This window comes from Mycteria americana, chromosome 1 (genome assembly GCF_035582795.1).
Source record: "Mycteria americana isolate JAX WOST 10 ecotype Jacksonville Zoo and Gardens chromosome 1, USCA_MyAme_1.0, whole genome shotgun sequence".
Lineage (NCBI taxonomy): Eukaryota > Metazoa > Chordata > Aves > Ciconiiformes > Ciconiidae > Mycteria > Mycteria americana.
The window spans coordinates 1,958,435-1,981,625 of NC_134365.1; the positions used below are offsets into that span (position 1 = coordinate 1,958,435).

Genomic DNA, 23,191 nt, shown 5'->3' on the forward strand with positions numbered 1-23,191 from the left:
TGACACATGCGTGTGCCTGTGGCATACGTAGGCACCCGCTGGCATGCACAGGTGGCTCTTGTATGGGTGTGCAACCAGGACACGCACGCAGGCACCCGTTGCACACCCACGGGTTGTGGTGTGCACACGGGTGTTGCACACCCACGCACACCCACCGTGGGTGTGCAACGGGTGCCTGCGTGCGTGTCCTGTTTGCAGGTGCATGCATGATCACATCCCACCCGTGCACACGCACACGTGCAGCCATGCACCCATGCTTGCACATGCGCATTGCAGGACCCTTGCACACACGCGTGCACGCGCCCATCGGGCACCCACATGCCCTTTGCACACGCAGCACGTGCACACGTGGGCCCCCCCCCCCCCCCCGCTGCTCGGCGCTGCACAAACCCGGGCGGGCGGGCGGGAGGAGAGAGCGGCGCCGCGCCGCGCATGCGCGCCGCGCCCCCACCACGGTGGCAGCGCCGTCGGCACGGCGCAGCTCCCGCCCCCTAGCGACGGCGCGGCGAGCCAATGGCGGGCGGTGCGGGGCGGTGATTGGCAGGCGCGCGGCCGGGGCGGGGGCGGGGCGGCTCCGCCCCCTCCCGGCGCGGTCTCTTCACGGCGGCGGCGGCGGCTCCATTTTCTCCCGCTCCCGCGGCCCCGCAGCGCCCGGCTCGCCTCAGCCCCGGCCGGCGGAGAGAGACCCGAGAGACGCCCCCCTGCACCCCGTTCTTCCCTCCCCCGCGCCGCCATGAATGAGGAGTACGACGTGATCGTGTTGGGCACCGGCCTCACGGTGAGGAGGAGCCGCCCGCCCGCCTGGGCCTCGGGCCTGCCGCGGGCGGCCGCCGCCCTGCCGGGCCCCGCCGCCCCCCCCTCCCCTCAACCCTGGCGCCTGGGTCCTGCCTGCCTGTGGCCCTGCTCCCCATGGCTCGCATGGGTGCTGATCCCCGCTCCCCCCGGGCGCCGCTGTCCCTTCGCCCATCTGTCACCTGATTACCCCCCCCAGCCCCGGGCTAGGACGCCTGGGATCTGCGCCCCCCCCCCGCCTCGGGTACCCGGGTCCTCATTCCCGCCCGCCTCCCCCGGATGCCGGGGTGTGTTGCCCAACATCTCACCTGATTATCATCCCCCCCGCTCGGACCTTGTGATCCTTTTCCTCATCTGTCACCTCACCATCGTAGCCCCCCCAGCCCCGGCTGAGGTGCCTGGGTTCCTGCTTCCCCCCCCCCCACCGAATATCACCCTGGGGTGCCTGGGTTCTGTTCCCCGCCGCCCCCCCCCCGGGACGCCTGGGTCCTTTCCCCCATCCCTAACCAGCCCCCCGGCTGGGTTCTGGTTTTTATATGATTATAATAGACCTCCATGTTTGGATGTCCCCCCCATACTCCGCGCCGCCTGGGTTCCCCCCACCGCCCCGTGGGGCCGGGCCCAGGCTCCCGGCGGGCCCCCGGTCCGCGGCGCTGCCCGTGGGAGGCCCCAGGAAATGCAGTTGTTTAGCGGAGGGAGGGCGGGGGACGACGGACAATAAAACGCTAACGGGGATTTATTGCCTGATTTTTTTTTTTTTTTTAAATATTTTATTTTTTCCCTTCATCCCCCAACCCGAGGTGGTTGCAGCTCCGTCGAGCCGTGCCCTTCCCGGAGCCGAGCCCGGCTTAGGGTGGAGGCAGACCTGGTTATCCACCACCCCCCCCCCCTTCCCCGCTCCGCCTTTGCAGCCTTCGGCTCTCCATCCAGCCCTGACTGCAGCAGGAGGGGGATGGGGAGGCGGGCGAGCCCTGCACGCCTGTCAAATTTGTCTGATTTTTACCCCCCCCTCCACTCCCCCCCGCCCCCCCCCCCCCCCCCCAAAAAAAAAAAAAATTCATTCTCTTCTGCGTTGTCGCTTCCTCTCGGTCATCCCTGAGGAAAGCTGACAGCTGATGGCACTTGGGGGTGCGGCGGAGGGAGGGGGATGAGCCATGGTGGGGCTTTGTCCTATTGTGGAGGATGCAGACTGTGCTGCAGGCTGCTGAGGGGAAAAAAAAATTGCAGTGCCGCTGCCTGTGAGGTTTGCTGGTGGGGATTTCTTCTGGTTCCTGCCTTCCTTTGAAGCGGGGAGATGCTGGGGGCCACCGCTAGCTTATCTGCTGCGGGTTTAGTAGGGGCTGAAGGGTAGATTGCAGGTTACAAATAAGAGGCATTGTTTGAAGAAGAGGGGAAGAAAATCCAATATGGTGGAGAGAAGGTTTTCCTCGCTGGTAAATAGCCTTTCCTGCTTTTGTTTCCTCCTGTTAATGGGGAGAGGTGGCTAGACAAAGAGATATCTTTGGGGTTGGCCGTGAGGGATTTCCCCCACTTCCCCTGTTGATGGTAATTGTAAATAGAAATACATGCGCTTCCTACTGTGGCGTTGGCGCTGTGATTGACGGGGGCTGCCACAGTGGTGAAGGCATCATGTCTGCTGACACAGGACCAGGGCACAGCCACTTAAGGCAGATCTGGTTTATCATCTCCCTATTTTGAGTATGGGAATAATGGTAACAAAACCAGGATGTGGCACAAAGAAAATGTGCAAAGTGTGGGAGCGTCCTCCCAGCTGCTGCCGTAGGGTAAACCCAACTTTCCTGGTTGCTTTCATGCCTTTCTCTAAAGGCTTTTCCTTTGAGGTAGCAGGAATGACTTATGAGGCAAAAGCTTCTTCCCTTTGATAGGGAAAGCTGCAGTCCGTCCCAAAACCTGTCTCTGGCTCACCAAAGCAGAGAAATGGACTTTTGGGGGGGTGCAATATAATGAGCTTCTAGTGAAGGGGCCTCCAATAGATTTGAGCTCCATTAAAATGTTAATTTATGCTTTAGAGTGAGCTGTGGTATCAAGTTGGTAAGCACTGTGCTTAATCTCAAACTGACAAATGCCAATGTAAATTTGACAAAAGGCCCCTTGTGAAATCACTTTTAAGACAAGCTAATGCTAATGATCAGCAGTTGAGTTAAAAGGAATAAATTACGGCTGTATTTTAAGGTGTGCTGACCAAACTCCAGAGCCTGAGAGTGTGCAGGAGCCCTTATTTTGCTTCTGATGGGCAGGCTTTACCTCTGAAATACCAATTAGGACAGGATGGACTTCATCTTGACTTGAGCAGCTTGTGCGGAAAAGCAGGTGAATGGAAACCAGAGGTCCTGGTGCAGCCAGGATGTTCCTGATCCTAAAATGCACAGCGTTGGCTCAACCATTTTGGCTGGCGAGTAGTGTTGGAGCGGAGCCTGGTTCAGGCTGGGCTAGAGGACTTCCTGCAGTCAGATGAAGCATCAAACTGGAAGGTTGCTCCTCCAACTTTGGTGTGGTACCAGTGCTGGCAGAGTCAGGCTTCCTGAAGAAAAGGAACTGGAAAACGCGCTGCGTAAACACGTTCAGTTGTTTCTTTCCTTTTCCAAGAGCCTTGAACTGTTACGAAGCGTGAGATGATGTTTTCAAGCACCCTTTTCTTAAAGCTGGCCCTTGCAGAAATGGCCTGTTGGAGTGTTGCAGTCCCATCAGGCTACTGTTGCAGCTGAGTGAGTTTGTGTCTCCTCTGCTGAAAAGCCTGACTTAGACCTCAAGTACCAGTCTTGATGCTGCCTGAACAAAAGGAGATTAACTGGGGGTCCTGTTTGCTAGACGAGCACTCTGCCCCTCTGCCAGGCCACGTGTTGGGCTGTGCCCATCTTAATGTCTTGTCCCGTGAGAGTTACTGGTTGACTTGTCCCAGTGTCCATCACTAAGACTTGTACAAAGCCCATAAAATAGCTGTAATCCAGACCATCTGGGAGAGGCAGCGAGCAGCTGCTGATCTGGAGGGTTTTTTCTTTCTCTTTCCAAAGTGAAAGTTCAGTTGTCAGTTTAAAGAGAAAAAATAAATTGTTGGAGTCTTTTACAAAAAGAGCCACAAATATGTTCGTTGTGGTGGTCGTTCTGGCTGGGTCTGCAGGGCCACCACTACCTAAGTGTGCAAGAGTGCATGCATAAATTCCATGTTTGATGGATCTGAAAATGTAACATGAATATTTCGGGTGTTAATCTCTTTTTCAACCAGCAATGAAGGCAGCTTTAGAACTGGGATTAGTGGCACTAAAAATATTTTAACTTTTTCTCTTATGTATGCAAATGAGAGACCCCATTGCAGTGCCAAGCTTGTAAAGATAGGTCTTAGCAGTATGGGGAAAAATAATCCCAGAGCATCTTTAATCCTGAATTACTGCTGATACGACAGCTTCAAACTTACACGAGGTATTATTACCTTCATGGCGCTCGGACAAGAGCGCTATGTTCCTCCCGATCCCTCCGTGCATTGAGTGGTGGTGAAGTGTCGGGCCGTGTGTGCTAACTACAGGGCAGGTATTTTCAAAGCGCTGGTGGGTCTGGCTTCCCTAGCACGAGAGCTGGTAGGTCTTCCAGCTACCACATCCTGGAGGTGCTTGTGGGAATGGCTTCTCGAAGTTGCTCAAGTCTTAATAGCTTTAAGATCCTCGGCTTAGGCTTGCTAGGTGCATTGTGCATTGCAGATTAGGCAGCATCTTTCTCCAGACCTGCTGCACAAACCCGTTTTTAATCTCCTGTGGTAATCGGCAGGCTGGAGAGCACCTAGTGTTTTTATTTTCAGACTTGTCTTTTCAGTTCACCTTCATTTACGTCTCTGTGGTCTGGAAAGGACTCGGTACTCGCTCACTGGGATGTTCGGGAGTGGGATGTTGTGCGCTCTGACAGGCATTCGTTATCGGCTCTCTGCTCCAGACAATGTGGGTTATTTGACGTGAATGTTGGGCATAATTAAACCATCTTGTCTAGCCCCAGTAGATGAACGTCGTGTTCCTGCTGGGTTTTCACTCGTTGCAGGCACCAGTGTGTTGAACTAAGCTTCTTACCTGCCAGCTGCCTCACCGCGTTAAAGCTATATAAATCCATTGCAAAGATACAGATTCACTTTCTGTAGGAGCAGAGTAGCCAAACTCTTTGGTTCAAGATGTAGTTAATCATATAGGCACAGGTCTTATTGCTTAAAATGCCTAAATAAAGAACATCAAAGTGACTGCGAGGACCAAGTGGATTGTCACTGTCCCTTGCATCATCCCCTGGTAGCAGAGGGGATTGCTCAAGTGCAGTGAGTAATTGCTTTTGCAGTTTGTACGGCTAAGCAGAGCTTTGAGTCTTGCTTGCTGGAGTCCGGCACGGTAGGCATAGCCAGCGTACGCTAGAGGTGGAATAGCCTGGGCGATGGTAATGAGCTGTGCGTAACTTCTTGCTCACCACGGCACAGCCCAGTCTTTCTAAGAAAGAGCTCTTGCTGTGCCAGAACCTGTTCTCGAAGACGAAGGGATTTTGCAAAATGTTTTGCGCAGAATCCTCCCCTCAGCGCTGAGATGGACCGACACTGGCTCAAGTTTCCATCGGTCGGTCTGAGCCTTTCTGAACTGCCGCCCTACTTGGAGAAAATCCATGTAAACCTACTTGCTTCCCTCGATTCCCAAAGGCTTCTGCATGCAGAAGGTCTATTTGTGAACAGTTCATGCAAGCGAGGAAAGAGCTGATGGTCTTGAGCAAGCTTGGAAACACCAATACCTCTGAGTTACCCCTTACTCCTGTTTTTTTTTTTTTCCATGGATTTGTATCGAATGTGCTGTCTCTATGTTTCTGATGCACGTTGCTCTCGGGTTCTGTGCTCTCCGGCCATTTGAAGCGGCTGAGCAGTGCTGCAGACGACATCGATCGCTGTAAGACTTGCTCTGTCATTCATTCGGCAACACAATGCGAGTTCTTGGGAGCCGGGAGCCCATCGTAACCTGCACTGGCTGAAGCAGTGGATTATAGTAGCACAGCGTGACTGTAATTTGCACGAAGATTGTGTTCGATCCTGGCTGGATACCTGGAGCTTTCCCTGCTGTGTCTTGGTGCCATTTCTGCTGTCAGCAGCAGCTCAGTTTTACCTGTTTGCATGGGGTTGATGATTATAATACGGTCGGAAAGCCACAGATTTGAACTCTGACGCTTCCCCTTTTTTGTTTGCAGTCTAAATTGTTTCTAGCCCTTCCCTTATCGGTACAGGCTGTTTGTTTTCCTCGCTCCCTGACCCAAACGACATGATGACATATCAAGCGGTTCCTAGACGCAGACTAGCGAAGCTGTGGATGGGTATAGCCAGCGGTCAGCCAGCGCAGCCGTCGAAAGGAATTGCTGAGCTGGGAGGATAAATCTATTGTGCGTCTCGTGTGTTTTATGACCCTGCCGTTGCCTCATCGGCTGCGGAGGGAAGCGATGGTGAAAGGCCTGCGTGGGATTTCAACGCTTCGGGGCTCTGCAGGAGCCTGGGTGATATAACGAACCTGTTAAATGAGCCTTGGATAAAATAGTATGGTAATACCTCCACCTCAATCCCCGTATCAGTGTTTAATGGGTATGAAATAAGATTGAAACGGTACTTAAGACCTCTTGTATCTCCTGCTGGCACCCAAATTCGCTCTAGGGGGATGCTGGCAATTTGGGCAGGCAACCTGTTGAAAGGATACACGCTCACTGGGAAGTGATGGGTGAGCTATTCTGTGAAGATAGAGCAAGAAATGCTTTGAAGTTTCCTTAATTGGAGGAAGGAAATCAGCTGACATCTGGACTGAAGAATGTAGCTTCTGCAGCTTTTACTGTAACTTCATCCCTCCAGTTGGTACTTAACTTGGTTTTGAAGTCCCTGTTGGCTTCCTCGTGGCTCAGCTCCAGCGTGGACATTGGCAGTCCTGTACCACCATCTGGCAGAGCTGGTGAGCCAGGGTTTTGGAATACGTTCCAACGGGGAATAAAACCACATGTTAGAGCAAAGAGTCAAACCAGAGCCCTTGTGTAGAGCTCTGTGAAATTTGGTTTAACTGAGGAGATCATGCTGGCTAGCGGTGATGCACTTGGTGTGATAGTCCCATGTTGCCTGTGGTAAATCATTAACGTTTGAACTGACCCCGTAAAAGCCACCTGTACTTTCACTTGTGCAGTTCCTCAGCCTTGTAGGGCTCATGGTGCTCTTGAGTAGCGTCTTAACACAGGGTTTGGTGCAGCCATGTCTGCTGTAAGGGGGCTCTGCTTGCTTCAGCCTGGCTGGAAAAAGTGGAGGGACCTTGTAGGACATGAGGGATCTGGAGTCCGTGGAGGATGGTATGGTGCTGGAAAGAGCAGCTGATGGATCACGGAGAGGTTTTTTGGGAAGTACTGCAGCTAACTCTGTTGAGGCTCCAGGTGGTGACCACGAAGCCTTGTGGGTGGGCACTGTGTTTGAAGTCACCCATGACTTCAGGGCTTAAACTTGGAGCGGCCCATTCTGGCCATGCACCAGGCAGGCAGCTCTAGTTTTGCTCTCTGGGGCCTTGGCTGAATTACAGTGGCATTCTGGTGGGTAACGAGCTGGTTAGCAGTGCCTTGCTCTCCCAGCAAAGAAGATCTGCCCGTTGCCACCTGGAAGCGCAAGAACAGCAAGTCCTCACGCGGCGATCCCTGCCAGCCATCCACGCACCTACAGATGTTGAGACACTTCAGAACAAAATACCCCTTCCTGCAAGCTGCCTTTACCGTGGGTTGGTCTTTGTCTGGTGAAGTTGAAGATGGTTTTAAAAGCTTCCTTTACACTGAGGATTTACTGGAGTTAGGATTTACAAGTCATGTAAACAATATACAGTGGGAGACTTTTTGTGTTGTAACTGTGGTTTGGCTGAGTGTGCTAACCGATACCCACATTGGCCAGCGTTGCCGTAACGTAGTTTGAAATAAGCCTCCTACACGCCGCAGCATGGGGGGAAGTGACACACGAGGAGAGTCCTGAGTGCTCTGTGGGGCGAGATGCATGTGGAGTAAACGTGAAGGATCTCAGGGAGATGCGGTGCTCTGCCAGGAGGGCCAAGCTGACGGTTCTCTTGAATAAACGGCTCCTCCGCTCCTGAGCAAGCAGATGTGCAGCGGTGGCATTTCTCAGCAGCTGATGTGGAGTTTTACAGGCTGAATGAAAGATAACATGAGATGTGGTCAGGACCTACAAATTAGATAACATTGATGGTGAATGAGAACTCAATTGCAGGTGTAATTCTGCCTTTGGAGAGAGTTGAAAGCAGAGCAGGAAAGATCAGTAAAACCTCCATGAGAAGCAGTCCTAAGCATGCCAGCGTTCAAGTTAAGCTCTTCGGCTTGTGAATGCCAGAGCCGGTGACCGGGTTAGTTGCAAAGTTGTGTTCTAATGGGGATTTAGCCGTGCAAGTCCTTAGCTTGCTCTGCAAGCTACAACTTGTGTCCCTCTGTGATTAGTCTCAGCCTCTTGGTGTTGCGTTCAGACATAGCAGCTGATCTGCTGCTCAAAGTAATCTCGGTGGTTTTAATCTCAGTGGGTACATAGCAAGGATAGCAAAATGTCTACTGAGATGATAAAGCTCCCAATTGGCTTAATTTATTCTTTATGCTGCCTGTATCCTCTAAGAGTAGCTGTTGACTCTCATGTGTGTCCCACTGTGGCAGATATCAAAGACTGAGGTTTTGAGGAGACTTACCTGGAATCCTTTTAGGCAAGGTTTTATGCTCCTGGTGTCACTCATAAATGAGGGTGCTGCCTCTCTGTGAACATCTGTAATTTGATAGCTGGTGGTTTAGGAGTATAGATTTGGCTTGTATCAGGAATCGTGTGGCCAGCAGGAGTAGGGAAGTGATTGTGCCCCTGTACTCAGCACTGGTGAGGCTGCACCTGGAATATGGTGTTCAGTTTTGGGCCCATCACTCCAAGAGAGACATTGAGGTGCTGGAGCGTGTCCAGAGAAGGGCAACGGAGCTGGGGAAGGGTCTGGAGCACAAGGCTGATGGGGAGCGGCTGAGGGACCTGGCGTTGTTTAGCCTGGAGAAAAGGAGGCTGAGGGGAGACCTTATCGCTCTCTACAACTGCCTGAAAGGAGGTTGTAGCGAGGTGAGTGTCATTCTCTTCTCCCAGGTAACAAGTGATAGGATGAAAGGAAATGGCCTCAAGTTGTGTCAGGAGAGATTGGATCTTAGGCAAAATTTTTTTACTGAAAGGGTTGTCAAGCACTGGAACAGGCTGCCCAGAGAGGTGGTGGAGTTACCATCCCTGGAGGAGTTAAAAAACCATGTAGATGTGGCACTTCAGGACATGGTTTAGTAGGCATGGAGGTGTTGGATTGATGGTTGGACTAGATGATCCTAGAGGTCTTTTCCAACCTTAATGATTCTATGATTCTATTTTCCTAACATAGCCCAAATGCATGAACTTCCCAGAAATATCTTCAGGGGAGCCCTGGTAGGTGGTGGTTGTGTAGTTAAAACATCTTGGTCGGCTTGCCTAGAGCAGACAGCAAACCTAGTAAGGGGTTAATCTGTCTCAAATAGAAATCTTTCAGCATGCATGTCTTAATTCTGGAGTGAGGCAACTGGTGTGTTTGTTTTCAAAGGACTGTGCAGGTACCTTCAAATCCAGGCATGCAGCAGGCTGTCTGAACGTGCTCTTTGAGACAGCATCGCTAGTGAAAATGGAAGGAGGCTCAAATGCAACTAACACGTCCCTTGCATCCTTTGTTTCCTCTCTCTGTAGGAATGCATCCTCTCCGGGATCATGTCCGTGAATGGAAAGAAAGTCCTTCACATGGATCGTAACTCTTACTATGGAGGGGAAAGCGCATCCATTACACCCCTGGAGGATGTAAGTACGGAGGCTGACACCCGCCTATTGTGTCCTCCCCAGGCACATAAAGGGGGCTTTATTTCAAGCTATCTTAGGGGTGGATTCAAAGTAATTACTCTTAAGGGTTTCCTTTGAGTAAGAATGTTTTATGGCACTTCCACACCAGATAATAGTGGGGGAGAAACCAGCGTGTATGTTTATACTTGGCAGATAGTGCTTGTTTTCTGTAGTTCCCAGCCGAGATTCAAGCACCCAGTGATCGTTTGGAGGTATAAGGGCCGACAGCTAGATGTTAAAACTCTTCGGCTAAATGGTTACTGCTGCGTTTGCTGGACAACGTTGGCCTAACAATGCTGTGTGCTCTCTGTGCCTTGATGTGACACTTGGTCCTTCGTCTGCGAGTGCTTCCAGCTAGATAGGCTCATTTCTCTCATTTGGTTACAGCTTGCGCCCTGTGACTGTGTACCCCTAAAGCTGTTAGTGTGGCTGGTTAATCAGGTGTCAGGAAATTGCTGCTCTCCTTGCTGCTTAACTGGGTTAAATATTTATATTGGGGAATCTGATTTAAGTTTATGGAGGAGCCTGCCCTCTCCTCAAGTAGGCATTTTGATCAGATTACCTTTAGCTATGTTAAACAGTATTTCGGTTCAGCAGGTCATAAATTCCCAAGCTTTAAGCCTTGGAGGAAGAAAGACTGGATGAGCAGAATAATGCTGCCCGATTCTTACTGTAAGAATTTACTGGATGTGCATTGTGTATTGCATCAAAAATCAAACTGGAGCTAAAATGCTGGCCAAAAGCTTCTGTTAAGAGCTTATGTTCAGCTGGGGAGATGTGGGGGTGGAAAGTGTGTACATGTGTGGGAGAAATTATACCCATAGATATTTCCTGTTATAGTAAGTTTTGTATTCTCTCCAAAGCTCTACAAAAGGTTTAATCTACCAGGAACTCCACCAGAATCTATGGGGCGAGGAAGAGACTGGAACGTGGACCTAATTCCAAAATTCCTTATGGCTAATGGTAAGTGATACCGAGCTCCCAAATCTGCCTCATAAGCTTAGTGTTAGCGTTCAGTGCTGTAATCAAATAAACAGCCCTTCAGTGCTCTCTTCGTGAACTTGTTGAAGCATTAATCAAAGAGCTGTGGAAAGCTCACTCGAGCTGATCTGCGTGCCTTTATGCCAGAAGCACCACAGCTTCGGCTCTGTGACTCGTTTTGACTGTGGACCTCTCAAACTCAGAAGATGGCTCCAGCTTGGAGCGTGCAGCAATGGCATGTCTGGAAGGTTTGAACATCCATTTTCCAACATCCTCTCTGAAAGTGTTTGCATTTCTAGCCAGTTAATGCATGAATTTGTGCATTGTTATTCTTCCATGGTTTAGGAAGAAACGGTTGATTCCATGGTGACTCTTAATCCCCTTTGTTCCTATTTTATGGCTTGCAGACTGTTGATGCTACGAATCCTCATTCTTTAATCTATATGTTCTGGTACTGGGATAGGTCTTCTGGACCAAATCCACTATCGGTGAAGTGGTTATCAATGCAAACAAGTTCAGGGGCAACTTGTTTTTGTCAAATACCAACCGCTTGCTGCTGGAATCTCTTGTCCCTGAAGGATGAGGAGATAGATGTATTGTGTAGTGCCAGTCTTGCTCAAGGTTAGTGCAGTGGAAGATGTGATAGATTCCAGTCAAGGTTTGGTTGCATAGGCGTTGTGGTGCATTTGTAAGGGACAGCATCCCTCTGGGGATGCGACAGTGGGTGGGGACAGGTAAGGGGGAAACATGCTGCAGGATGGCCTTTACTCAGAGGACTGAGGGAAATGGCAGGAGTGGCAAGGAAGCTCTTAATTGCCTGTAAGAAAGCCTTACAACTGCCTAATAATTGCACTAGTGAGTATCTGCCACACCCCATCTGTTACACAGAGGTGTAAGAGCTGTGTGGGTTGAACATGGTGCTAATGTTGAAGGGTTTTCTGTGTTGGAAGAGCTGTCTGCCTTGTGAGAAGCACTGTCTTCCTCTTGGCTTCTGGCTCCAGACCAGCTGGTTGACTTGTGACAAACCTCCTTTCCAGGTCAGTTGGTAAAGATGCTGCTCTACACAGAAGTCACTCGCTACTTAGACTTCAAGGTGATCGAGGGAAGCTTCGTCTACAAGGGAGGAAAGATCTACAAAGTTCCTTCCACTGAGGCAGAAGCCTTGGCATCCAGTGAGTAGTTGCACCTTGCTGCTTTTCCTCCTGAGGCTACTGTCTCTAAAAAAAAAAAAAAAAAAAAAAAAAGGCATCTCAGGATATTCTGGGCTCGTGTAGAAAAGAAATCTCAATGCTCCTCACATGGTGCTGTGTGTAGACTCCATCTCGGTAACAAGCTGTGCTTAGCATAGGATTCTTCTGCATCTCATCTGACTTCAAACACCTCAAGGAGTCTTGGGGTTCCTGAGCCTTGAGTTACTGTTTTCTTGAAGCTTTCAGATGGAGCCGGTCAAGCTGCCTGTTCTATGGCTCATCTAGTGAGAATTTGGCAGTATTTTACTTCCTCAAGAGGTTACATTTGGGCCTTATGCTCCCAGCTCTGCCATCAATATTTAATGTTGACTCTTTGTTGGATGGAGCTGTGTGTGTGAAAAAGGTTGTCGCATTCGTCAGCAGGCAAATTGGAATGATTAATTCCGACATGCGGCACTTAGCTCAAATCTTAATTGTTGTCTACTTAAATTTCACTCTTCAGATAAAACTACTGATTGTTTCTAATAGCGTAGTGAAATACATTAGGAGCTAGCAGAGGGCAGTCCATTAGCTTCAGATGCGGGCTGTGTTTAGTAGCATCTCTGAAAAGTCTCGTGATGAAGCGACTCCTGCAAATAAGGCTCCCGGTATGTGGCTTGTCTGTACGTTGGAGCCTTCCTCATGGCAGATATTCGTGTCTGTTGTGAAGTAGTCGTTCCTTCAATTTGGCCACGTTGCTGTCTCGTAAGTGGTCTCTTAAGAGACTCACGCTGGCAGAAGCAGGAGGTGCCTTTGGTGCTGTTTCTGCCTTCACATTTCAACAAGTCCAGTCTTGCATCTCCGATTTGTAGAAAATTAAAACGCATAAGCGGTGCCTTGTGCAATCTCATGTTTGAAACGTTGACCCTCGCAGCACTTGCTAGTTCCTTGGCGAGGCTGCAGGAGAGCCCGGCACCGCGTGCTTTGATGCTAAAGCTGGTAGATGCCAAACACAGGTCTCTGCTTAGGGAAGCTCAGGTTGGGCTTTACACTAGGCCAAGCAGAAACTGCTCTCCAAGCTTTCCCCCAGCTGGGAGCAGCGTGTAGAAGCTCGGCCTCCAGCCATGCCTCAAGAAAGGTTGGCCGTACCTCTTGATGTCCGGTACGCCAGCACAGCTGTCAGTGCAGACCAGCTTGGCAGATGTTCGTCTCCTACTTGAACAGAGAGCCTTGGTTAGGCCACAAGGCCAAACTCCCCGTTATCGAGTGATGTTTGAAACACTTGGCAGTTCTTACCCGCTTCTGATACTCTGTGGCAACGGAAAAGCCGTTTAGTAGCCATGTGAGTTCTGACAAAATACCTTGTTTTTAGGCTTAATGGGCTTGTTTGAGAAACGCCGGTTCAGGAAATTCCTAGTGTACGTTGCCAACTTTGATGAGAACGACCCCCGAACTTTCGAAGGCGTTGATCCCAAGAAGACCACCATGCGCGACGTGTATAAGAAGTTTGACTTGGGGCAAGATGTTATAGACTTCACGGGCCATGCCCTCGCGCTCTACAGGACTGACGAGTAAGTGCGGGTTCAGTTGCTCCCCCGAATCAGCTGGGGTGCTGGGTGCTTACGGCACGGGCTTTGCGAGTTGAGGGTAGGATGCCTTGCAAAGTGTGTCTGTCCCTGGCTGCTGCTTGGATCTTAAAATACGGGGTCCTCTGCTGATGGGAGATTTAAACTTTGTGGGTTCCTGGGGTTAGTGAAGCATCTCCTTCCTGAATAAAAGCCCTTGTGACACTAAGTGCTTCTAAAAGGGAAACTCCAGGGAAATAGTTGCCAGGAGCAGCCGGAGAGTGGGGAAGGAAATTTTCATGGGAAGTAAATATTTTGCTCTCTGAGTGTATTCTGCTGTAAGTCTTGGTTTGTGAAACGTTGCAAATCATGTAACTGCCCTCTCCAGCTATCTAGATCAACCATGCCAAGAAACAATCAACAGGATTAAGCTCTACAGTGAGTCGCTGGCTAGATACGGTAAAAGCCCGTACCTTTATCCCCTCTATGGCCTTGGAGAGCTGCCCCAGGGATTTGCAAGGTGAGAACTTGGTTTTGGACTCCAGTGTTTTCTCAGCCCTGCTGTGGTACCTGGTGGGGATCAGACGTGTGGAATCAGTGCTCAGGCTTCCAGAACGTGACGCCACCTAAAAATACTGCGGTCGTTAATGGTTCTCTCGCTGGCTTAATCAAGAAGCGACTCCTTCGTGTGAGATTGCTTCTTTCTGGGCTTGTTTACCGCAATTCCTGTTAGGGGTGGTAGCTGTGGCTTTACTCGGAGATACTGTTTGCAGCATGTAGTCTATCCAGGAAGCTGGATTTGCCTACGTGGTGTAGCCTGCAGCTCTTACACTGTAGGACTGTCTGGGTTGCACCAAGCAGATTCTTTCTAGCTGGATGTAATTGCACCTATAATTTGCTCCAAATACCAGCTGATGCCTTACAGAAAGAACAGCAGACACCATCTGCTGCCTAGATGTTTAAGTAGTGTATTTTGAAGAGGTTTAAGTCTAATGTGTGGTTTGTCCAAGTGGAACAGAAACAAGGGGCTGGAAGGGCTGTTAAAAACCCAACGCGCACCTGTGGAACATGCTGAAGTGGCTTTACTCTTGCAGGCTAAGTGCTATATACGGAGGCACCTACATGCTGAACAAGCCCATTGAAGAGATTGTGATAGAAAATGGCAAAGTGGTTGGTGTGAAGTCTGAAGGGGAGGTACGGTACCTTCTGATTCTTTCCTTACTCCCCACCCCATATCTTGCCTCTCAAAATTTGAGGCTGTCGGTCATCGATCTGAACAAACGCAGTAGGAAAAACCCTCATCAGAGCCCTAGGACCAAAACTGCTTGGCCGATGCTGTTTTTCCCCGTCCCAACTCACTTAAGATGTGTTGGTGTTTTCCTGGTGAGGAGTACAGTACAGTAGTCCTACTCCAGGAGTTGGAATGAAGTCTTCACGGAGTGGCAAGGTTTGTCTTCTGAATAAATCAGGCTGGCTAAACTGGGAAGGAGCTGCTTTGTCTAACCTGGGTATGGAACCAGCTCTGCCCTTGACATTAAGTATTAGCTGCTCAAGACAGCTGGCACGCAGCCTTTCTGCAGCTTCTCCTCAACCTGGCAATATAAAACTAGCGAGAGTGCTGCGAGCTGCTTGGAAGCTATAAATGTGCTCCCAACTGGAGCAGGAGCTTCGCGGGACAGTTTAGCACTTGCTGGGAGGGTGACGTGTCCCTTCTGGGTAGGGGATGATGTGTCCTGGCTAGGAGCGGAGGTGATAATCCATGCTGTAGACTGATGTGCCCAGGTGCAGGCTGCCTGGAGGCTTCAAATTGGTCAAATACTAAATTATTACTGTAAAAATGAGTCCTAATGCGAAATGGGGAATTCTTACCTGTTTGGTTCAGCCTTGACCACAGCAAGTTACGGTCGTAGACTGGAAGGACTGGACTCTGCAGTGGTTAGAGCTTAACTGTGTGCTGAATGTGATAGATTACGCAGCTCTGTGTAGTCTTTTAAGAGTAATGCAGTGAGATTTGGATTGTCCAAGCTGAAGCGCGCTGCTGGCAGTGAAAAAAAGAACCTGATGCAGGAACAGCTGCCTCAAACCGCTCTTGGTTTTCCTCAAAATCAGCCGGTTCCTCACCTCTGGCTGGCTGTGTACACACCTCCACGCGGTGGTCGCTCAAGGGCCGTCTGTCTCTGCAGGTTGCTCGCTGCAAACAGCTCATCTGCGACCCCAGCTACGTCTCGGACCGCGTAACGAAGGTCGGCCAAGTGATTCGGGTAATCTGCATCTTGAGCCACCCGATCAAGAATACAAACGATGCCAACTCGTGCCAGATCATCATTCCACAGAATCAGGTCAACCGAAAATCAGGTGTGTGGAGAACGGGGACTGCCGGGGCGTGCGCAGGTCTCCTCGCACTCGGGTTGAGGCAGAGCGGTCGTTCAGCGGCCTCGCACCAAACACAGGCTGCAATGGTCCAGTGAGATGTGAATCAAACGGGAAAATGCGCTTATTGCTGCTCTTGTGGCAGACTTCGTGTCCTTGTCCAGAAACCCTTTAGGCCCCGGCGAGGCTGTGCTCTAGTTCGGAGCAGCAGTGGGGGAGGTGGGAGAAGCCGGGGTGCCTGTGGTCAGACACAGCCGTGTGAGGAACTCGCCGAAGGAAGTGCCCCAACCTGGGAGAAGTGGGTGAGGAGCACGGGGGTACTATGGGAGGGGGACGAGGGCTGAGTGCAGGAGGGGAAATGCTTCCTCGCCCTTGAACAGAGGGGTGGGTTGGCTGCTGGGGACCCTGCTGGTGTGCAGGAGCCGTCATAGCCACAGGAAACAGAATTTTGGAGATCTCGAAGGGCTGTGTGTGTTGAAGCACCTCAGTCAAGAGCACGTAGGACTGCAGAGCAAGGATGGAACTCATTCAAGTGTGGTCTTAAACAAGATGAGGAGGTACAAAGCGTCAGGGGAGCAGGAAGAGGTGCATGAGTGTGCAGATTAGGAGGCTTTTGGGATGATGCAGGCCTGACCCGGGCTGTTGGCTTGCCTGCCGCGTACTGACCTGCCGCTGTGATGTGCTTCCCCAGATATCTACGTCTGCATGATCTCCTCTGCACACAACGTGGCAGCGCAGGGGAAGTACATCGCCATTGCCAGCACTACTGTGGAAACTGCGGACCCAGAGAAGGAAATCAAGCCGGCCTTGGACCTCTTGGAGCCCATTGAGCAGAAGTAAGCCCTCGACGAGCCTCCTCTCCCCCCCCTCTGCTGTGAGCACTTAGGCCTGAGGTGTGAAGGCAGAGGAGGGGATCTGAAGGCCATTTGGCTGCACAGAGGTGTTGAAACTCTGCATTTCCTCTGTACCTTCGCTGCTTACAGCCTTTAATTCAGCTGTTCTTACGCCCATGCTGATGCTCAGCGATGCTTCAAAACCATTCTGAGGCTTTTTTTTTTTCCCTCCTCCTCCCAGGTTCGTTAGCATCAGTGACCTGTTTGCACCGACCGACTTGGGAACCGAAAGCCAGGTTAGTAAGTGCCAAGCTCATGTTTGAGGGGGTGAGGAGAGAGGCTCGATGCTCAACTGCTGCTTCTCTTTCCAGATCTTCATTTCTCGCACCTATGACGCCACTACTCACTTTGAGACGACGTGCGATGACATCAAAGATATTTATAAGAGGATGATGGGATCAGAGTTTGACTTCGAAGAGATGAAACGCAAGAAAAATGATATCTATGGGGAGGAGGAGCAGCAGTAATGAGAATCTCTAATTAGGAGAAATTTAAATCGGCTAATATGAATATATAAGGAACTTAATGAACACTGTATGAAATTCAATATTGTAAGGCCTGCTTTTGTAATCTCATCTCTGAGAGATTGAAGAGTACTGCACTGGTAATGTTCCCCTTTTGGATATCATGTGTTAATTATTTCATTCTAGTAGGGCTGCTGTCCAGAATCTGGCAAATTACTGACTGATTTAATGACTAACCTCGTAAGCGAAAGGCAGACTGAACCTCTTTTTTTTTTTTTTTTTTTGCAGACGTAGACGTTGGTGCAGATTTGAAATAACTCATTGACAGCTGTGTCTTACCTTGTATTTTTAATCATTTGTAAACATCCTTCACAATTATGTGCTTCTGGTGAGCTAGTAGATGTGACGGTTGTCACTCAAACCTGATATCAAGGAAAATAGAAACTGAGCACTCCATTATTGTGGACAGCATCCCTAAAGTCTCTTCCCATCAATCTAACTCTGTGGCAAGTTGTATTATGGACAAAAGCCCACATCTATTGTAGCAGCAAATGTTGGCTTAGTTCTGGGCACAGAACTTAACCTCCACTTAAGCTTCTAAAAACTGTTTACATCGGTTGGGACACAGCTGTGCCTAAGGCTCCTTTGTGTTTTAATCTTAATAAAATTGAGAGAACAAATTACAGAGCAGGCAAGATGTGGAAGTATTTTCTGTACCCTGGTGGCTTCTCGGATGGACCAAATGGCACTGCGGTATCGATATGACAGAGCCTGTGCTTCTCGTGTCTCCTGAAGGCTCCAAATGATTTCTGTACTGCGAAGTAAAGCCAAATTCTGGAAACCAGTCCTGTGCTCTGGTCTGATTCACTTCAGGTGTATGAGCAGCATCTCCTTTCCGAGATCCCTTGGATCTCTACCTGCCAGGGTTGAAATGTGAGGGGGCGCGGAGCATTTCCTCCTAGAAAACAGGCTCAGGCTTCCTCGGTTGGGCTTCCCAGCCCCTGCTGCTCCAGCTGCTCTCAGGCCTGCTTTTGATGCCGCAGCCCAAGGCCTGTCACTGTGGCCAAAGCTGTGGGTAGGTGCAAGCCTGCTCGCTCCCCGCAGCTCCCCCCCTAGTGCCTACATCCAGAAACAGCACTTGCTTGGAGCGGTAGTAAAGAATTCTTGCTTGTACGGCTCCTCTACTGGGCGTTCATCTCTGAATAAGAGATGCTCCTCCTTGGAGTGAGCCTTATTGATTCCCCTGGCTCGGATCTTGCAGCCTGAAGCAATCCTGCTGTTGGGCGGCAGGTGTACGGCGAGGAGCAGGGCTCGTGTTTATACACAGTGAGGCCAAGTGCCAGGAAAAATGAGCAAATGCCTTGGAACAGCTTTCTCCTGCTCTCAGCTGCCATGCTTCCTCCTTCAGCCGTAGCTGTGCTGCTTTCATGCTGCTGCTGAAGAGGAACTGGGGCTTTGACCACATCTTGTTCACAAAGCGGTGCTGCGCTAAACCTGGCTGCGGCTGCCCTTTTCCTTCCTCCCTCCCTGGCGTTGGGGGCTTTTGGCACTTCCTCTCCTCGGGCGCTAAGTTCCAGGAACCACCTTTCTGTTTTAAGCCACCGGGGCCTGCCGGGAGCCTGGTGCCTGTATTGCCGGGGCGAGGCACATAGCAGTGGCTGGGGAAGTTCTCCCTTGCCTTGTGCTTCCTCTCTTCAGCAGCTTCAGTGCTCAATGGCACCAAGCTGAGCCTTTTCAAAGGCAAGACAGAGCTAATGCATGAGGAGCTCCTTCCCCTAAATGCTTCTGTTACCCCTCTCTGCTGTAAGCCGGTTATTCCTCTGGCTCTCGGTACACCTCTCCTGCCGGGAAGGAGGAGGGTATTGACCCTGCGGCTCTGTGAGCCCGCCACGGTCAGAGCCAAGCAGTCTCGCTCTTTCCTTCCTGCGTGGGCTTCGAAGTTGGGGGTAATGCAGAACAAAGCTGATTTCTGATCTATGTGTGAGCTGGGAAAGCTGCTGTCTTCCACCTCTGCGGATGCGAGAGGCTGGGTGCCGAGCAGGAAATCCCTCTCCAGAGAGCAGCGGGGTGTGAAACACAGTTTTTAGGGGTTTTTTATTAATCAAACTCCATACAAAGTCATGCATCCTTTTATTAAAATAAAAAAAAGAGGACAACCCTGTCCGCCACATCCATAGGTAGGGTATCTTACAAAGGTTTTTAATGCGGCATTTTCTTCCTCACGCGTGTTTGTTTGAGCTACTGCAAATAAGAGCTTTTTGTTCCCGCATCCTGTCATCCGTCTATTTACAAGACTTCCACGTGCTAGAACACGCTCGAGTCCCAGCAGTGTAAATGGTACCAAGAGGCAACATGAGCGACTTGAAATGTAGTGTAGAGCGGACTGCCGCAGGCTCGCCGACGCTCGGGCAATGGTCGCTAACACCCATTTAAATTGTACACCTACCCCAGCAGCTAACGCATGCGTCTGGTGTACGGTATGTACAGCAACAGCCATGTGGAATATGCATTCATTATTGTGGACTCGTATTGCTCCTAACCTTCAAGTATATGGCCTTTTTTTTTTTTTTTTTTTTTTTTAATTTTTATTTTCCTATTTCTTCCAATGTCAGCTGCACTAATCACTTGAAAACACTCCAATAATTTAAAACTGTGTAATGTTAAAATAGCCTCTGTCCTATATGCAACTCGATGGCAGGGAGTAAATCCCCGCGAGGATTTGTGTTAGCCATCTTTAAATAATTCTATATACAGAACTAGAGCCAACCTTCCTGGGCAACCTCTCCGCGCACAGCTCCTGTGGGCAGCACCCCAAACCCACCAGGATGTCGGGGCCATCCCGCAGAGGACCAGGATGCCCAAACCGGCGCCGCAGGGCCTGGGGAGGAGCTGTGCCGCGGCTTCGCTTTGTCACCTGCAACACAGAGACGTGGCACGGGTTATTGCTCTGTTCCCCTCCTCGCTTTGGGCAGCACCAACTTCTTGCAGAGCTTCCCCAAGGGAAGCGCCAGCATGCTTCCCGTTGCCGGCGGTGCCGAGCACGGCTCTGCCAAGAGCCGGCCCTCCTGGCTATGGCTTCAGGAGTCGGCCCTAAGTGTTGGCAGAGCCGGAGCAGATCCTGCAGCCAGCCCCTGGGAAAGGTCCCTGCTCTGCTGCGGGAGTGGCTGGACCCCAGCTTCCTGCCTGCCACCCTGCAGACAAACCTGGAGCTGCTCCCGGTCTTTTGGAGGAGAAGGGGACAGCTGGGAGCTGCTCCCGGACTTTTGGAGGAGAAGGGGACAAGCGGGAGCTGCTCCCGGACTTTTGGAAGAGAAGGGGACAAGTGGGAGCTGCTCCCGGACTTTTGGAGGAGAAGGGGACAACCCGGGAGCTGCTCCCAGACTTTTGGAGGAGAAGGGGACAAGTGGGAGCTGCTCCCGGACTTTTGGAGGAGAAGGGGACAGCTGGGAGCTGCTCCTGGAGTTTTGGAGGAGAAGGGGACAATCAGGAGCTGCTCCCGGACTTTTGGAGGAGTAGGGGACAATCCTGACCTCCTCCCTTACCAGTAGCTTCTTCTAAACGGGGCAGCTGCTTTCTGCACTGTCCCAAGGAAGGTGTTGACGTCGGCCACGAGGATTCCTTTGCTTTCAAGAACCTCCCTGCTGACACTGGGCTTTTCTGCAAAGTAAGAAGTGGCACCGTAATTCAAACAAGCGAACAAGGTTGTTTTGAAACCTACAGAAAATATCCCCAAATCCCACTGCAGTTATTCTGTTTTGCAAATGTGAGCAGATTAACAGCGCTGCTTTGCAAACAGCCTCAGCCCAGCAAGGCCAGAATTAGAACGTGACGTAAAGCCATCCACAGGCTCGAAAAATTGCCAGAATTTACCAGAGCTCCAAAAACCTGTTCATTTTGCCTTTTACTGCACTGATTTGCAATGAATCAACTCACACCTTACCCGTGATTCTAGCAGAAATGGGAGCAAATGGGGTGTTTCTTGTCCCTCCTCCGCTGCCTCGCAGGACAATTTAAGATGGTGCTCATGGGGGTTGAGGGCACCAGCACAGGGCAGCACCCAGAGCCCCTCCTTACCTGTGAGATACACAGCGAACCTGGCGCTGACGTGCTGAACCTGCAGGTTCAACAAGCACTTGACGTACTCAGATTTAGGGGACGACCGGGAGTCACAGGCGTGGTAGTGCAGCACCTCGATGAGATCGGCTCCTTGGCATGATTTGAGGATCGAGTGCTTCTTGCGGGCGTTGGCGTCCACCCTGCCGAGAGAGAGGGGCAAGGTGAAATGGCGAGGGGCTTCATCCCTCCCTCCTCTCCCAGGAATGAGCAGGTATGATGGGACCTGCCTTTCCCCTGTGTGTGTTTCTTCCAGGCTCATGGGTGTTTTTACGCCTGCTACCCAGCACTAAATGGAGGTGGCGGGAGCAAGCATCACCGTACGGATCACGCATGCAGCAGGAAAACAAAATGACCCCTTGCTCCGAGGCAGCTCCAACAGACCTCGGCTCATTATCCCACCACAATGGGGTCGAGAGATGCTACATGAGTGCCGTTGATGGAGCACAAAGAAAACGCTTGCTCCACAGCGGCATCCGCTCTGCACAGGTTGAGTCCTCATCTCACAGACCGCGATGAAATACCCGACCCCGAGCTTCTGCAACATCTCACCACTCAACGACTGAAAACCAGGTCTTCAGAACGATTACTTTGTGCTATCACCATAAAGGCTGAGTGTGGAGAGGATCTGAGATTTCTCCCCATTTGTTGTAACATTTTCTGCTCAGACAGAACAGACCAGTTTCCCCTTTGTTCACAGGTCGTTACTAGAAAGCCGTCCTTTCTGACCCGTGGTCTGGCACTAACAAAGGCAGCCTGCCCTTTTTAGTCAGAGGGGGATAAAAACATCCCCCTCTGACTTCAGACATGATAAAAGCAGGACATTGCAATGGAAAATTGTGCTGGTTTTGGTTGGGGTAGAGTTAATTTTCTTCACAGGAGCTAGGATGGGGCTCTGTTTTGGATTTCTGCTGGAAACAGTGCTGATCACCCAGGGATGTTGTTCATTCCTGCTGAGCAGTGCTGACACACAGTCAAGGCCTGTTCTGCTCCTCACCCCACCCCACCAGCGAGTGGGCTGGGGGGGCACAAGGAGCTGGGAGGGGACACAGCCGGGACAGCTGACCCCAACTGACCAAAGGAATATCCCACACCATACGGCGTCATGCTCAGCATGTAAAGCTGGGGAAGAAGAAGGAAGGGGGGACATTCGGAGTGATGGTGTTTGTCTCCCCACATCACCATTACATGTGATGGAGCCCTGCTGTCCTGGAGATGGCTGAGCACCTGCCTGCCCATGGCAAGGAGTGAAGGAATTCCTTGTTTTGCTTTCCCTATTAAACTGTCTTTATCTCAGCCCACGAGTTTTCTCACTTCTACTCTTCCGATTCTCTCCCCCATCCCACCTAGGGGGAGTGAGCGAGCGGCTGGGTGGGGCTTAGTTGCCGGCTGGGGTTAAACCACAACAAAAATATTTGCTGTCTTACTTATCTTTTTCAGATTGCATCATTGAAATATACATTGTTGCAAATAATCTAAAATAAGTAGCAAATATGAGCAGGAGAAGTTCTGCTTTTCCCTTTTGATTTTAGGCACTCCCCAAGACACCCCAGTTCCTCTCTGTGTTACAAAATCAGAGCTCCTCATCACTCATCCAAATCACGCAAGTGATGGGACAGAAAAAGAAACAGCAATGAGATGGTGCAGCAGAGAGAGGCCCAGGAAGGCAGCCCGAGCTCCTGGGGTGTGTGTGTGCAGGAGCTGGGGTGAGCTGGTGGGAAGGGCACAGTTTGCAGAAGCAGCTTTCGGAGCACGCAGCTCCTCAAACGAAATCTGTGCCTTTCCTCAAGCCCCTTGGCAGGCTGCAACGCTCACAGAGGGCATCTCTGCCAAAGAGAGGAGGGAACTGCCTTATGGAGATACAGCGGGGTGCAAGAAGCAGCTGCCAGAGCTCTGCCTCATCCGGGATCACGTGCAAGACACAAAGTTTCAG

At 50.8% G+C, this 23,191-nt stretch overlaps 2 protein-coding genes across 3 annotated transcripts in view; one reads left to right on the forward strand and one right to left on the reverse strand.

Annotated features, from left to right (window-relative positions):
* The first annotated feature begins 571 nt into the window (after positions 1-571).
* GDI2 (GDP dissociation inhibitor 2) lies at positions 572-17,989 on the forward strand. The gene is made up of 11 exons (XM_075514404.1): positions 572-778; positions 9,557-9,664; positions 10,567-10,666; positions 11,722-11,856; positions 13,226-13,424; positions 13,807-13,938; positions 14,513-14,612; positions 15,602-15,773; positions 16,480-16,624; positions 16,863-16,917; positions 16,993-17,989. The coding sequence occupies exons 1-11, from the start codon at positions 734-736 to the stop codon at positions 17,146-17,148; spliced, it is 1,347 nt and encodes a 448-aa protein (XP_075370519.1). The 5' UTR covers positions 572-733; the 3' UTR covers positions 17,149-17,989.
* A 1,270-nt stretch (positions 17,990-19,259) lies between these two features.
* TASOR2 (transcription activation suppressor family member 2) overlaps positions 19,260-23,191 on the reverse strand; it is a 45,674-nt gene continuing 41,742 nt past the window's right edge. Inside the window, exons 22-24 of one of the 2 annotated variants that reach the window (XM_075514537.1) lie at positions 21,220-21,401; positions 20,688-20,802; positions 19,260-20,059 (exon numbers count right to left, since the gene is read on the reverse strand). In XM_075514537.1, coding sequence (XP_075370652.1) covers positions 20,056-20,059; positions 20,688-20,802; positions 21,220-21,401 — 301 coding nt within the window. In that variant the 3' untranslated portion in view covers positions 19,260-20,055. Of the gene's footprint in view, positions 20,060-20,683; positions 20,803-21,219; positions 21,402-23,191 lie in introns of those variants that run through there. The other variant, XM_075514621.1, reaches the window with a different exon arrangement.